A 16,687-nucleotide genomic window follows, 5' to 3' on the forward strand; every position below is an offset into this window, starting at 1 on the left:
AACTAAAGATAGCATTATGAATCCTTCTTTGGAGGAGAAGTATAGAAAAAATAATTGAATTTGAGACTTATGTATTGGTATGTGGGGGTCATAAGACTGGGAAGTAGCTTTAGAGTCCCGTTAAAAATTCCAAGCACAGGGGAGAAAATCACTATTCTCTTTGTACTTCAAAGAAGGTACTGCAAAAACATACATTCCTGGAAAACTCTGTGCTCTTCCATGTAGAATAAAGCATATAGGGATCAAGTAAAGTTTCATTGGACAGTTTCATTCATAGCAGTTTATGAATGAAAAAGACTTGGGAGTCTCTTGAATGATATGGAAGGCTGTGCCAGTTAAGGAAATGAGAGAGTGCACTTATGTTTTAGTTTCTAAGTATGTCTTTGTGGCCCTGTTTAGGTAATTGAAACCCAAATAAAGTTGTGCTCCAAGTCTTTCAGTCTTTCAAGGGTACAGAATTAAGAAGCACCATTTCATGACCAAAATATACTTTCAGGAAAACCATAGGCCCTTTATTTGCATTTCTCAATTATCATAAAGAGGGTAGGGTTTGAAGACCACAGAATGATTCTTACACAACAACAAAAACAACAACACACCTCTCTTTTAATTTCTTTTCACAAACTATGGTTGTTCCCATGTGTTTCTCTTAAAAATTATACATAAAATCTTTTCCTTACTGTCCCCACCCCATGTTCAGCAGTAACCAGCTGGATTTCTGCTGAAAGTCAGTGATATAAATACCCTGGGGAGAAATGGTCTTTTTTTCTCACTGATTTTCACTGGAGATTGATTCCTAATGGTTTTTGCTCTTGACCCTACATTTCTACCTCTGTTCTCCTAGTACTGGACTGAAGAGTGTAAATGTTAGTTATCCTGATACACAGATAAAGGCAGCAGTAAGTGTGTAGCTCAAATAGATAGAAAACTCGTGTAGAAATGGTCAGGGGAGGTATACTGACAAAGCATGCAATAGTAGTCTCTTGCTGACAGTCAAGAACAAACCTCAAATATCTTTAATGCTTATTCTTGTAGTTTTTATTTTATATACAAAATAAAATTTCATTAGTCACTTGATATTAATCTCCAATGGTTCAAATGGTTTTAGGTGCATTTATCCATTTATTACTCATTTATTGAGTTGAATTTATTTAAAATAATTTTTTCTCTCTTGTGAGCAAGGTACACTTTTAGGCATAATGGGGATAGGAAGATAAGTAAGATATGGGACTCATAATGAAAATAAGATTTCAGACTAAGGAGATTGTGGCTGTAGGGAATGGAAGGTTTAAGGAAGACCATCATTAGACTGTACCTTGAGGAGTGGGATGATGGGATAATGGATAAATGTGATATGGACAAGTTCCTTGTCCTTACTTCCCTGCAGTAGAGAAGAGAATACTGAAAATATAGACTATGTTGCCTGAATAAATACAATTTTGGTATATAAAAATAAAGGGGATAAATTTCTTTGCAGAACAGATACTGACTCACAGACTTTGGAAAACATATGGTTTCCAAATGAGACAGGTTGGGGGATGCACTGAGGGTTTGGGATGGAAATGCTGTAAAATTTGGTTGCGATGATCGTTGTACACCTATAAATGTAATAAAATTCATTAGGTAAGAATTTAAAAAAAAGGGGATGATATGGGGAATATTATGTAATGATGAAGTTGGAATGTAAATGTATGAGAATGTTATGGGACTTCTTGTTTATTGAACTAAAAATCATGAAAACTGTAGAATAGACTGTATTAACTTAGGATATAGAAAACTTTCTTCCACATATCATACTTTAATATCCCTTAGGTAGGTTTGCACTCAATTTTTTGTATAAATCTGGGTATTATATTTGACTTTAAATGGTAGGAAAAGTTAACCAAAAATTTCTAATTATTCATCAACCTATTTTTCTGAGCTTTAAGCCTAAATCAAGGATTTTTCCTACATTCTTGCTAAAGTTATAGAAGCCCTAAAGGATTTTAAAGTTTTAAAACATCTTCCATTATTTGATTTAACTCCTATGTTCTTGGCCTTAAATATTCACTTACATTTTAATAATTGTGAATATAACATATGTAGACTCCTGAGCCCAAGGAATTATCTCTAGGTATTTTTGGTTTCTTTCTTTTTTCTTTTTTTTTTTTTTTTTCCCAGAGGAGTAGCTGTCTGTGTTGGATAAGTAATCATCCCCTATCATATAAAAGTCTGAGGGTGGGCCTTTAAATTATAATCATCTTTGTTTTTATCAGCCTGCATGAGAGTATTAAAACAGCCACTTGTTTATAAACAGATTTGATTATGTGGATGAGCAGTTCTCTGTTCATTCCTTTACCAAGACAGAGCTAATCAACATATTCTTACATAAACTGAGACATAAAATTTGTGTTAAAACCCAATGAAGCAGCAAGCCACACACCTGCTGCAGCTTTGAGCTGCTAGATTTCTCAACAATTGCCATTTTGGAACTTTGAGCCAAAGGGAAAACAAATCCAAATGTTTCTGTCACCAAAATTTGGCTTACTAGATGAGCCTTTCAATAAATGAAATTTTAAAACAGAATGACCTGTTAAATATGCTTAGTATGATAGAAATTGCATGTGTACTTCTTTGCTCTTAAAAATTTTTTTTGAACCTAAGAGTCAAAAAGATAAAATAGGAGTTCCGGTCATGGCTCAGTGGTTAACGAATCCGACTAGGAACCATGAGGTTGTGGGTTCGATCTCTGGCCTTGCTCAGTGGGTTAATGATCTGGCATTGCCTTGAGCTGTGGTGTAGGTTGCAGATGCAGCTCGGAGACTGCGTTGCTGTGGCTCTGGCGTGGGCTGGTGGCTATAGCTGTGATTAGACCCCTAGCCTGGGAACCTCCATGTGCCACGGGTGCGGCCCTAGAAAAGACAAAAAAAAAAAAAAGATAAAATACTCAGCTCAGTTCTAGGTGTCTTCAGACATTTTCATATCTCTTTCATTCTGCTGTATTACTTGAAGATTAAAAAAATGTGGTAACTGATGAAGTAGGACCCTGTATGGACATTTCCATAGAGACACCATGTCGGATATGAATGATCCAACCAAAGGCAGTGAGTTGTAGTTTTCAGGAACATGCACTCTTGGTTTGAAATTCAGTCCCATCTCTAATAATAACTGAGTGACATTGAGAAAGTCAATTTTCTTCTCCATGACTCAGATTCCTAATTTGGTAAAGCCAGGATGAAACTATAATGCTTAATTCATTTATACTGTAAAGCTTGGCATAGTGAGCACAATGTAATTGTTAGTGCTTATTATTAGAAATTGGAGTTCTTTTATTATGGAAGTACATTTCCATAATAATTCTTATAACTGAATAAAATAAGGAAAGTGCTACCAAGTATCCTCACACAATTTAGACCCAAATTTTTGCCACATCTGTTTGTAATATGGGAGCCATTGGAGATTATAAAAATCAGAGCTTCATTTTGTGGACCCTTCTGACTTCAGTTTACAGCCTTCAAGTTATTTACCTGGTGTGCCTTAGTCAGCATTCCCCATAGTCTAGATGGATTGATCAACTGTGTCCACATACATAAATATGTCTTTCCTAATGTCTTTTCCAGTTATTATGTAGGAAGTCAAAGATGAGTGAGGTTAACAGACTGAGAAACACCAGCTGTAATAATGCTCGATAAAGCTGTCAGATTTTAAGTTCATGGATTAGTAGCATATCCTGACTTTATAAATGAGATAAAATTTAAACCACACATTAAAAAATGCTAGCTCCAGCAGCTCTTAGTGAATTGTGGTCTCTACTGAAAAGTTTCCAAGGAAATACAACATCCCTTCTGAGTGTCTGTGGCTTGGATAAACTGAAAACTAAAGTGACAGTTCAGTTCCCTCCTGTCTAATCTGAAATAAATTGTTAGTATAAGTTTTCATTCAAAACAGAATTCACCCCAAAGGAAACAATCATTGTTTTAATTAAAATGATTATTATTTGGCTTGAATTTGAATTTGTACAAGTTGTATAGTGATTCCTGTGTTATTTCAAGTGGATACTGGTAAATGTTTAAAAAGTGACTCTCCAAAAGTTAAAAAAAAAAAAAAAAAAGCCCTGATTTGTAGTGTTGGCCAGTTTCCATTGTATAAATACGTCCATCATGGCCAGTTTCAAGTTACCAACCTGATGTTACTAAATTGCAATGTTAGAAAAAATAAATGTACACAGTTGCCCTCATGAACCACTGTGACCTGATTCCAACGTACCTAGAATTGCTCCTTTTTCTCAAGAAATGCCGAGCAGACATGAATGTGAAAGAGCACTGGTAGTGGAAGGTATGTCCATAAAACAGGATGAAATAGACATGGAAGGATCTAGAAAGCTAAAAAACACAGTGACCTAGAAGAAACTTGACCTTCTATTTTAGAAGGAACTGAAAACCAGAGAAAATGGTTCATTTCTCTATGGCTCAAAAAATCACTTGTAGTTAATCAAACTAAACAAAGTTTCCATTCATTGTAATTTTTTAGTAAGCATAAATTGTTCCAGCTATTAGTGGAAGCTATTGCTATATGTAACAATTTTTTATTACTACATGTAAAGTTTTCCTGTTTTTCTTATTTATAACCAAATTATTCTTCCATCAGTTTCTTGCTTTTTGCTTTGAAAATGATTAGATTGTTATTACTATAGTGTTAGTTGATTGTTGAACACCTTGATAATTTTGGTTATACTGCTTTAGAGGGATGAACTGTAATTGAATTTTCTGCTGTGAAAAAGAGGGATTTCAAGGGTCCAAGGGAAAACCCTGAAAGGAGAAAACAGAACTCAGTGAATATGAGTATTATATGAGAGAAGTAGCATCATAATGGGTTCTCACTGAGTCACTACAGGGCAGCACAGGGGTCTTCAAAGTAGAGTAGTATCTAGAGGAGGTTTCAAATTATTTGCTGACGACCACATGACAGAAGCCCTTCCCTCTGTCTCTCCTTTAATGCCTTCATAAAATTCTTTCTTTCTTCCTAGTACTATGCCCTTTTATATAGGGGACTTGAGCATCCAAGCACTTTGGTATCCATAGGGATGGAGTCCTGGAAACATTCCTTTCAGGATACAGAGGGCTGACCATATTGCTTTTGTATGAGTATATATGGGGTGGGGGGAACCTGGAAGAGGAGGGTCAATGGCAATTATATCTGATTTACATGCATAATATAAGATTTGTACTATTTGGTGAAAAGAAATGAAATTTTCAAAGATTGTAAGTTAAAAGACCAAGAAAAATATGGATGGCAGGCCAAGAAAAATATGGATGGCAGCTCAAGAATAATGCTTTCTAAGAAATCCAATTTGGGAGAATCCACATTCGTGACATTTTGGCTATTTATTCATCTTAAGACAAGAGGAGATTCAAATATACTGAGCACAAAACCTCTAGCCTCTATAACTGCCTGGACAAAAGCAAAACCACTGTCCCCACATATCTTATTGTCAAAATTAACATGATCTTATTCCTCTGTTTTATTAACACATTTTACTCTCCAGAAGACTCTTGATCAAGCAAATACCTTTATTTTTCATTAAAAGAACTTCTCCCCAAACTACCAACTCTTCAACAGACTGAACCAACAGATAATTGATTTCTTTAGTCTTTTTGAAACCCTCAAAATCCTCACCTTGCCATTTCTCCAAGTCCTAATCTTTTTAATCATGATCCTAACCCAGTCATAATCAAGATTTCACATTAAAAGACCTGCCTTAAATCAAATTTCTTATCCTCAGTGAAATCAAACTTTGTCTTTCTCTCTCTGAGACAATTCCAAACATTTGTCAAGAGAGTATCCTACCTTATCTCTGTAGGCAATAGATACCTTTGTCTTATCAATATGTAGTGTAGAGATATTTGATTTTTGCTGCAATATGAAAACAGAACATGGGTGTGTCATAAGGCTGTGGCATAAGATAGATGATATACTCAAATGAGTAACTTGAGGATATCGTAATCAAAACACTGCTTACAAACTTTACACAACTTAAGGAAGTCAGGTGCAACAGTCTGGGAGTAAGACCAGTCTAAGATTGAAGCAGTAACAGGGGAAGTAGGTAACAGTTACCAGATCCCAGAGCCATAGAAGTTAGTGTGGAGAGGACATGTTTATAGGAGTATGGCTTTAGGGACACAATTAGCCTTTGGTACACTACGGGAAATAATGATCTGGGGTAATAATGCTGGAAACTCACTCTCTTCACTCCATCCAGGCTTCTGTTGATATTCCCTATTGGCCAAACACATAGGAAGCAAGCGGCCAAATAAGTCCCTTGTTAAAGTCCATAGAAATGAGACTCCCAGGCCAAGAGTAAGGTGGAGAAGAGTGGAAAAGGAAGGTAGAGAGGCAAATGGACTTTAATTGCAGCCGTGGATTCAAGAGAGTGGAGTAAGCACAATTCCAGTAGCCCATTTTGACAGGAATGCTAGAAAATACGTTTGTGGATAGGTCCTAATTCCTGCAAGTTCTTTTATTGTGTGAATACTTAGATAAGTTTGATTACACATATGTATAAGCAAGGGTTATGGCTGAATTTTTCTGCATAATAAAGAATTGAGGTATTTCAAAGTCCAGAGAAAAAATCAGGAAGGAATGGAGGATGTGTGTATATGTAGTGTATAGTATATGTTTTAAGATCCATAGATGCGTTTGAAAGCAAGAAGAGAATTCTCAGTACACTAATAACTAGGAAATCTAATCTAGAATCAACCTGTAAACCACGGGATGAAATCACAGCAGAGCATATATGTGAGAAAGTTGCTTTTTTTCCTGTTGAAATATATTTGACATATAACATTGTATAAATTTCAGGTGTACATATTTTAATTGATACATTTATACATTGTAGTATGATTGTCATTGAAGTAACAGTTTGTACCTCTAATCATTACATAATTAACCTGTCTTTTTAGTGGTAGGAATAATTAGGTTCTAGTCTCCTAGCAAATTTGAAGATTATAATTCAATACTGTTGTCTCTATTCACTAAACTGTGCATTTTACCTCTAAGATTTATTTACTACTTTCTGCAAGTTTTTACATTTAAACAACATCTGTCCTATCCCTGATTCCCATCCCTAGTTGGGGATTTTACTCTCTGTTTTTACAAATTTGGCTTTTGTGTTTTTGTTTTTGTCATTGTTGTTTTGCTTTGCTTTTTAGGGCTGCGCCGGCAGGATATCAAAGTTCCCAGACTAGGGGTTGAGTTGGAGATGCAGCTCCCAGCCTATGACCAGCCACAGCAATGTGGGATCCAAGCCGTATCTGCAACTTATGCCACAGCTCATGGCAATGCCAAATCCTTAACCCACTGATCAAGGCCTGGGAATCAAACCTGCATCCTCATGGATGCTAGTCAGGTTCACCTGCTGAGCCACAATGGGAACTCCCAAGTTTGGCTTTTTTTAGATTCCACATATAAGTGATATCTTATAATACTTGTCTATCTGATTTATCTAAGAGGAAATTTTGATATAGAATGCTGGGAGCATGACCATGAGTGAGAACCCAGAGCTACAGAGGCCCCAGGTGAAAAAAACAGGGCAATCAATTGGAGCACACTGGCAGAAAGAAACAGCAGGTAGTTTGATGTCTGCACATCCCTCACTTAGAAACTCCACTATGAGTCAAGTAGGAGCAGAGTATATTAGCCTTGGGCCAAGAAAAAAAATGAATGTGTCAAAAAGTGAAGACTGAAGACAGAGGACACCCAGGCGGGATATAGAATATCCTATGCAGAGGTAAGTCATTTATTGTAACCTGAAGCATTCTTACACTGAATACAGCAAAAACCACAGTGGATCCTTCACTACCTACCCAGGTGCTCAGTTGGAGACATCAAATGAACAGAAAATTTGAAGCAAAGAATAAGCACCCAGTTGAAAATCATAGCACATTTGGGAAAAGTCAACACTATGAAAGAAAAATAAGAAACTCAGCAAATGTGATATATGAACCAAGGAAACAGTTAATAGAGCAATTAGGTTAAAACTTTATATAATATAGTTAATGTTCTCAGAGGTACAAAAACCAAAAATAGTTAAATAAAATAGAGCCATCTAGAGAGCCTTTAAAATTAAAAATAGAGTTGTTGAAATAAAAACATTTTTAAAAAGACTAAAGGGAAGAAAGGATTTGGATTCATGGTTAATTGTCGAGCTGGAAGGCAGAGCTAAGGAATTCTTTCAGAATGAGGCACAAATTGATGAAGAGATGCAAAGTAGAAAAGCAAATTTAAGACATGTGGAAGATAGATCCAACAATTTATTTATTTATTTATTTGTCTTTTGTCTTTTCTATGGCCGCACCAGCAGAATATGGAGGTTCCCAGGCTAGGGGTCTAATCAGAGCTTTAGCCACCAGCTTACACCACAGCCACAGCAACTTGGTTTCCAAGCCACATCTGCGACCTACACCACAGCTCACGGCAATGCTGGATTCTTACCCCCCCGAGTGAGGCCAGGGATTGAACCTGCAACCTCATGGTTCCTAGTCGGATTCGTTAACCACTGAGCCATGATGGGAATTCCAGATCCAACAATTTAAATGTCACTCTAAAAGGGGTACCAGCAAGAGGCAATAGAAAAGAGAAAGGAAATCAGTATTCGGAGAAATTGTACCTGAGAATTTATGAGCCTTGTAGGAAGATATGAATCATCAGTATGTCATAGCTTATGGGATGTAAAATATGAAAGTATATTTAAAATATACTCATTGAGATACATGCTAGAAAAATTTAGAATACCTAGAATAAAGAAAAAAACCCTAAGAACTAACAGAGACAAAAGTTTGATTAATGACAAAAGTTGTGAGGATGACATTAGATTCAGACTTCTCATCAGCACCACTACATTACTGGGAGATAGAAAATCAGTTTCTTCAATACTTTGAACTTAGAATTCTATATCAAACTATCATTCAGAATTAAGAGGAAGTGAGTAGATTTTTAGGCATAGAATAACTCATTTTATACCAAAGAATTATTTTTAAAAAATTAGAGGATTACTATAGTAGGAAGAAAAAATAAGCCTGGTTGGAACTGATTGGTGCAAAAAAGCAGTGATGAAGAAATATTAATGAACTATGTTAAGTACTGATTTTTAAAAATCTGAATCAAATTCTAGAATATATCAATACAGAAATTTATTAGGAGAAGGGGAAATAGGAGTGAAAGGAAATGAACATTATAGCAAAATGTGTAGCAGGAGGAATGTTTTATTGGAAGTCTGATAGAAGAAATGTATTCTTCAGGTGGTATTTCAAGAGGCTATGAACAGAGGACTGATAATAAAACAGCCCTATACAGTAGTACATGTGAGAATAAAAATTTAACAAATTGATGAAGGAGATTAAGAAATACAAACCTGGAGTTCCTGTTGTGGCACAGCAGAAATGAATCTGACTAGTATTCATGAGGATGTGGGATTGGTCCCTGGCCTTACTCAGTGGGTCAGGGATCTGGCATTGCCATGAGCTATGGTGTAGATTGCAGACATGGCTTGGATCCTCATGCTGCTGTGGCTCTTGATAGGCCTGCAGCTGTAGCTCCAATTTGACCCGTAGCCTGGGAATCTCCATGTAGTGTGAGTGCTGCTATAAAAAAGCAAAAAATAAAAATTTAAAAAAAGAATTACAAACTTATAGTTATGACATAAATAAGCTAGAGGAATAGAATACACATCATAAGGAATAAAGGAATATGGTCAAACACTGTAATAACTTCGTAAGGGAATAGACTTATAGTGATTATTTCAAAATGTACACAAATGACAAATCACTAGTACACCTGAAACTAATATAGTATGTCAACTATATGTCAATTAAAAAATATCATTGGTGGAAACTGGGTTCTCTGTGTTCTTTCTTAGAACTGTATGTGAACATAGAATTATTTCAATAAAATATCAATTAAAAAAATGACTTCAGATCCAGAAACTTGAGATATCTGGGGGGGAGGAGAGGGGGAGGTTGAGTTTGTGTGTGTGTGTGTGTGTGTGTGTGTGTGATGAGCATTAATCTTTTACCAAGATGTATGCTTGACTACATGTATTTCCCAGCCAGAAAAATTCATATATATATTGGCTCCTTCCCTGCCTCTTTGGAGCATTTCCTCAGAACTATCTGAGAGGTAGTCTTCCAGACTATAGTACTTAGTAAGGTCTCCAAATAAAATTGAAGCTCAAGCTCTAATGTTGCCCATTTAAAAATGTTCAGTTTATATGCTAAATGCAGTATGTATTAATGTTCCTCCTCTGTTTTTTAAACCCATATTTCCCTTTAGTTAAATTTCCTCACTGATGACTGACTTACCTCTCATTTTTCTCAGTTTGCCATTGATTATGGGACTGAGGTGTAGGGATTCAGAGCAGACCTCCCCAAGATGTGCCACGTTGGCCTGCGGATTTCTTTCAGGTAAAGGCAGTGGAGCCCTCTGGACTTAAGAGAATATGATCCTTTTCTTAACTACCTAAAATAACTTAAATTGAGGATTTTTTTTTTTCCCAGAAAAAGTTATTGCCAAAGACATATTTTATCTAAGTAGCCCCATCTACCTGATGGGGCAAACATCTAATTACCAATCATCTGTTCTTCTTATCCTAGGAATGACCTTCCTGTCCTTGAAAGTCCCATGCCCCTGTCCCATTCCGTAGCTCAGGATGGCTTTTCTTCTTCTTTTTTTTTTACCTTTCTGTCTCTGCCCTTCTCATGTGTGTGGGGTTTCCATACCTATGAAATTAAATTTGATTTTTTTCAATTAATTTGCCTCATGTCACTGTAAATCTTAAGCCAGCCAAAAGAACCTAGAAGGGTAGAGGAAGGGTTTCTTCCTCCCTAATAGAGATATGATGCTGATTTAATAACATCTTTTCAACAGCAAGAAAAACAACACTATCTCAGTAAAGAACACATCTACTTAAAGATACTTCCTCATTTTAAATGTGTTCAAACAAGAAGAAATTTGTTTCTTATAATCAAACATATTAATATTATCTTTTTGCAGTATATGTATTTTTGTAAGCCAACTCAAATTCTTTGAACTAGAACACATTTAATTTAGTAAAGAACCCTGTAGTTAGTTATTTCAGTTTCTGAAGAGGATATTAGCCTTAGTAGGCAGTTGTGTTTTGAAGGAGGTAATTTACCAAGTTGGTATTCCTTAGCGGGTAATAAAGAGTTGCTTATTCTAAAAATATCTATCATATAAAAGCATATAATCACTACATTGCCACAATCAAACAACAGAGTTTATATTCTGAAGGTAAGAGGGAGAGGTTCTGGTTAAGCTTCGATAAGTTGTTGCCTTTGCTCTGGTTTGGGAAAAGAAGGCAATTGTCTACTCACTAGATCCTTCAGTGATGGTGCTGGCAAAGGAACTTCCCCCAGCTGAGCTGCATCGTTTACCGTCTTTGAATTGCTGCCTCCTTCTTGCCCACTGGTCTACTGCTTCTTCCTGGGAGCCATCGCTGACCTGTGCACCTCTTGGAGCCAATTCTTGGGATAACTTTCGGTGGCTATTTATTTCCAAATTCCAATCTAGATGAAACCACATTAAGTATGAAAGTGAGACATCATTTCAAGATAGGATTTCAGATATTCCAGTCTTTGAAATAGAATCGCTGTAGACTAGAACTAGAATCATTTCACTCCTTCATGGTTCATTTTCTAAAATTTTATTACTAAAAAATAAAGGAAAGGGAGAGGGAGGGAGGAAGGAAAGACGGAAGGAAGGGACTTACTCTTGTGGCTCAGTGGGTTAAGAACCCAACATAGTGTATGGGGATGTAGGTTTGATCCCTGGCCTCACTCACTGGGTTAAGGATCCAGCATTGCTGCAAGCTGTGGGGTAGGTAGCAGATCTTGGATCCTGTGTGGCTGTGGCCGGCAGTTGCAGCTCTGACTTAATTATTTCCTAGCTCGGGAACTTCCATATGCTGCAGATGTGGCTGTAAAAGGAAAGAAAAACGTATAAATTGAAAATAGGTTTACATAAGAAAGGGGGGATGACCATGCCTTTCTTTAGTGAGATTCAATTCAGTAGATACTCCTTGGCACAAGCAGTATGCCTGAAACATTATATTAGTTGTTTTGGAGGATCATGGAGCAAATAAATTGTTAATTATGTCCCATGAAATTTCAATAAGACAAGGTGTTATTACCTGAATTAGTTAAATTACAATCTATGGTAATGAGTTTACTATTGAATTCAAGTCCTTTATGGTTTGACCTCTATTAATGATAAGGCTAATTTCATGATACTTTTCTTGGTGCATGTGTTGGTTCAAAATGAAGAAAATGAAAAAACAAAACAAAAAAGGCCAAACTGCATGAAGGCTTTGATAATGTTATGTTTGGATAAATAACTATTTGAAATACTTTATATACTTCCGAAATGCTGCTTTCTGTCATCACAAGCCATGAGACTGTATATTAATTAGAAGTAAGAAAATTTCAAATAAACTGCAATACAAGCAAACTTTAAAAAAATAACTGACAAAGTAAAATAAAAATTCAAATAGCAGAGTACACAATACCTAGAAAGTAGTTTGGGAGGCTAGAATTAATAAGGAATTTTATTGCTTTCACTTTTGGATACTATAAAAAAGGCAAGGAACATCAATTAAAAAGAAACCAAATTTTAAACTTTATTTTTATTCTATTCCCAGAAGCAAATGAGTTTTAAAAATTTGGTCTTTATAAATTAAAACCTAATTTATCAGTATCAAAGTTTGTTCTCAGAACTATTTAATAAATGGGATATATCCATGCATACATTCTCTTCTTTATTTGTATTTGTTAACCCACTTACATAACAATTTAAATTTCACTTGTCAGGGCCAAAGACATGGGAATGGAGAATGGTCATTATCCAATTCCTCTTATTTTCCATAACTCTGCTGTTGACTCCTACCTTTTCCCTAGGGATTAAGAGGGTGACAGAAAAAATGACCTCATTCTATAATATTTACTGTTCACTTTCTATGCTAATATGTATGTATATATAATATACAATGTACTAATTTCTACTGCACTGGTTTCCAGGACTACAGCAATGAACAAAATGACTTATTGCCCTCTGGAATTTTACAGAGTGGTGAAACTTTTAAAAATGCTGCAGAGCTAGTCTCTAGCAATTTTCTTCAGTGCTCCCTGTAGTTCCACTGTTTGTTGAGATTGGGAGTCCAGGCTGACTCTGAAGGCAACTATGAGAAGGAAAATTTTCTGATGTCAAATATTTCACATTTAAAGAAACTCTTTTCTGAAATTGCTGGAGAAAAAGGAAGTCCTATGGCCCTAGGAAAGTGTGTATGATGGAAATATGGCCCTCTGGCATAGAAAAGTTTTCCTCTAGAACTTAAACACTCAGTAAGGAGAAGGTATGTGCCCTACACTGTGTTTTGAAGAGTGATTTGAGAATCACTGTAATGTGCACTGAGAGCAAAGGTCCCCTTGTCTTGCTTGGTATTCACAGATTCTCAGGTTTGCAAAAATACAGAAGGTAATTTTGTTCAACCAAGATTTCTACCAAGTAGTCATTCAATCCAAGCTTGAACACTTCCCAGACTCAAATTTACTACCTGTTTACTACCTGAATCAGCATAATCATTCAAGCTGATAGAAAGTTTTTACTTGGTGATTTGAACCTCTATCATAGTAACCTTTGTTCACATGTAAGTAAGCCTCTTCCTCGTTCTGTGAATAACCGATAGATGTTTATTGACCCTTTCCAGGAACAAGGCAGTTTTTTGCTTGGTGCTAGAATGAGGACACTCAGGTATCTGGAAGGACTCTATTAAAATACACACTGTTCCTTTGTAGGGGTAATAGGTTAATCTATTAAAAAACATACTAATGTTTTACCAAATATAGAAAGTTACCACCTCGAAAGCCAAGAGGAAGCCTGGAAAGTGGATTATAAACCAAGGAGAGAAAGATGCAGATCTGGGTAGAGCCTTTGTGAAAGAAAACAGGATATTGCAGCTGGATCCTGGACCCTAGACTTGCTTATTTACCGAGAAACATTGAAATGCCCATGAGTGTGGAAAGTTCCCAATTTTATAAAAATTCAGCTTGTTGCAAATTATCCCTAGAGTTGTATCTTGCTACAAGAAAAGGAGTAACTGTTTTATTCATCTTCGTTCTTGGTACAAACCTCAGGACCACAAACTTTGTCGGAGCTGCCGTTCTCTACACCTTTTGTCTTGGTGCAGGCTTTCGAAATCACCCTTTCCTTAGGGGCACAGAGAAATAAAATATCTCATACATTACATGGAGGTTTTGTGTCATATTACATATAAAGGGCTGTTTAATTATAAATATTTCTATGCCATGTAAAATATCATTTAATCCTTCTCATTATCTGTCATTCTGTCAGCATAGCCTAGACTTGGTTTCCTCATCAAAATGTTTTATGATATAGAATTTCTGGTTCTTTGGCAGAGATCTTAAATATATATTTCAGTCAATTTATAGCTGAAGAAATGAGGCCCCAAGAAACTTCTTTACTTGAGAATGTGCAGACCAGAATCCAGAATTTTGTCTTAAGAGTTCAGACTTGTATGCCTTCCTTTATATCACTGGCTCTTTAACTCTTGCCACATGCCCATCCCTGCCACTTCTTATTTACTGAGTTCAGAGGTGGTAGATTGTTCATTCTTTACTGTGTTTTAAAAGTTATATAGTCTAGAGATTTGTATAAATAAAAACTCCAAATCTCCAGCAATCTTGAAAAACTAGAAGACCTGGCTATTCAGGGCCAGGATTCTCATTCCCCAAGGACAGCGCTCCATCTAGTGCACCAAAATTCCGTTATTTCTTACAAGTAGCCTGCTTTATTCAGTTACATTATCTACCTGGCCTCTTTAGATCTTGACCTTTAATCTAATTAACTCCCAAGCACATACATGGTGCAACGAACTACATGAATGCCGTCAGCGCTCTGACAGGTGTTCTTAATCTGAGGTGTATGGATAAATTTTGAGGAGTTGGAGGACCCCTTTGAAAATAAAGGCAGAAATTTGTGCCTATGTCAAATTGAAAGTTTTCTGGAAAAATAGTACAAAGATGTCTCAGTTCCTTAAATAATCTGTTCCCTGAAAAAATATTACATAATCTTGGCTCAAAGTATCAATAATATAATAACAGTATTGAATAAAGTATAAAAATATTCAAAACTCTAGGAGAGTCAAATCCATGCAAATATTTTAGATTCAGATATCTTCTAATACAAAATTGTAATTTCTGAGCTGTTTTCCTATTTGTTTTGGTTTTGTATGTGAACATAGAGTTTTGCACAAAGCAACCTGATATAACTTCCCTGACTTCTTTCTTTAACAAATATTCATTGAGTGTCTGCTCTACAGGAAGGCACTGTTCAGATGTTTTAGATACAGCAAAGATCAAAACAAAAAAAATCCATGCCCTCATGACTACAGTCTAGTGGGAGAAGACAGAATAAATAAACTAGTAAAATATACAGCAGATGAGAAGGTGAAAATGCTAAGTGTAGAAATAAGACATGGATAAGGAATAGAGTAGGCCTAGGTTGGAATGGACAGAGCTCAAATTGCAATTTTAAGTCGAGTGGCCTGAGAAGGCTTCATTGATAAGGTACTAGGTGAAAAAAAAATAGAAGGACAAGCACGAACCATGTGGACATTTGGAAGAAGTAGTCCAGATACAGGGAGGAGCCCAAGCAAGGACCTGATGTGTTGTCTTGCTTAACAGGTTCCAGCAACTCAAGGAGGCCAGTGTGACTGGAACAGGGTGATGTGGGGGAGAGGAATAAAGGGGCAAGGGAGAGAGTTGTAGGAACTGCCTTTTAATGAACCGCAGTAACATAGGATACTGGTAAACGTAATTGCACCAAATGGCACAATTTCAATGTCTGTTAAAGCACAGCGTCCACTTTTGGGGAATTCCAACTTGAGTCATTGATTTTCTAAGGAAATAACCCTTGCTAGAGATGTAGTCCAGAGAGGGGCATGTCCATAGGGGAAGGAGAGTTAGCCTGGCAGGGATAGCATCTGCTTTGGGAGACACAAGTGTTTTTATTGCCAGACTGCCTCTTGTAGACTTAAATAAGTATGACTGAATCAATGTTATGACTAATGCCATTGATCCTGGTATCTAGGGCTGTTTTGGCACTGGGAAGCAGTCACTGTGACTGATGGGTCTTTGCTATAGGGTGTTCATATTAAGCATGTGACTGGATGGCTTTTAATTCTCTTATTTAAATTTTTTTTTATTATTTTCTTTTTAGGGCCACTCCCACGGCATATGGAGGTTCCCCAGCTAGGGGTCTAATTGGAGCTACAGTTGCCAGCCTACACCACAGGCCACAGCAACACAGAATCTGAGCTGTGTCTGAAACTTACACCACACCTCACGGCAATGCTGGATCCTTAACCCACTGAACAAGGCCAGGGATTGAACCTGCAACCTCATGGTTCCTAGTCGAATTCGTTTCTGTTGCACCACAGCGGGAACTCCAGACATTTAATTCTCTATAAGGTTAATTTCATATTTCATGCCAACACTTATGTGGTTTTATTTCTACTTCCAAATTTTATTAATTCTATTTTTAAAAACTAGGGATAGAATAACAACAAAGAGAAGATAGCTTCTGGATTAATTTTTATCGTACCAAATATCATTTCTGGACA

The 16,687-nt window shown here is 36.4% G+C and overlaps 2 protein-coding genes across 6 annotated transcripts in view; one reads left to right on the forward strand and one right to left on the reverse strand.

Moving 5' to 3' along the window:
* The window catches only part of MACIR (macrophage immunometabolism regulator), a 790,687-nt gene that overhangs the window by 262,215 nt on the left and 511,785 nt on the right, over positions 1-16,687 (forward strand). The window lies entirely within an intron of this gene.
* The window catches only part of LOC102165335 (uncharacterized), a 133,607-nt gene that overhangs the window by 92,414 nt on the left and 24,506 nt on the right, over positions 1-16,687 (reverse strand). For both annotated transcript variants that reach the window (XM_085014195.1, XM_085014196.1), the window contains one exon: positions 11,367-11,558. In XM_085014195.1, the coding sequence (XP_084870321.1) occupies positions 11,367-11,558 (192 nt within the window). The remainder of the gene's footprint in view (positions 1-11,366; positions 11,559-16,687) is intronic.

The sequence above is a fragment of the Sus scrofa genome, chromosome 2, assembly GCF_054392235.1.
Source record: "Sus scrofa isolate SSC_HxYL_T2T_F1_AM1 chromosome 2, Sscrofa_HxYL_maternal_Yorkshire_Landrace_v2.0, whole genome shotgun sequence".
NCBI classification, from domain to species: domain Eukaryota; kingdom Metazoa; phylum Chordata; class Mammalia; order Artiodactyla; family Suidae; genus Sus; species Sus scrofa.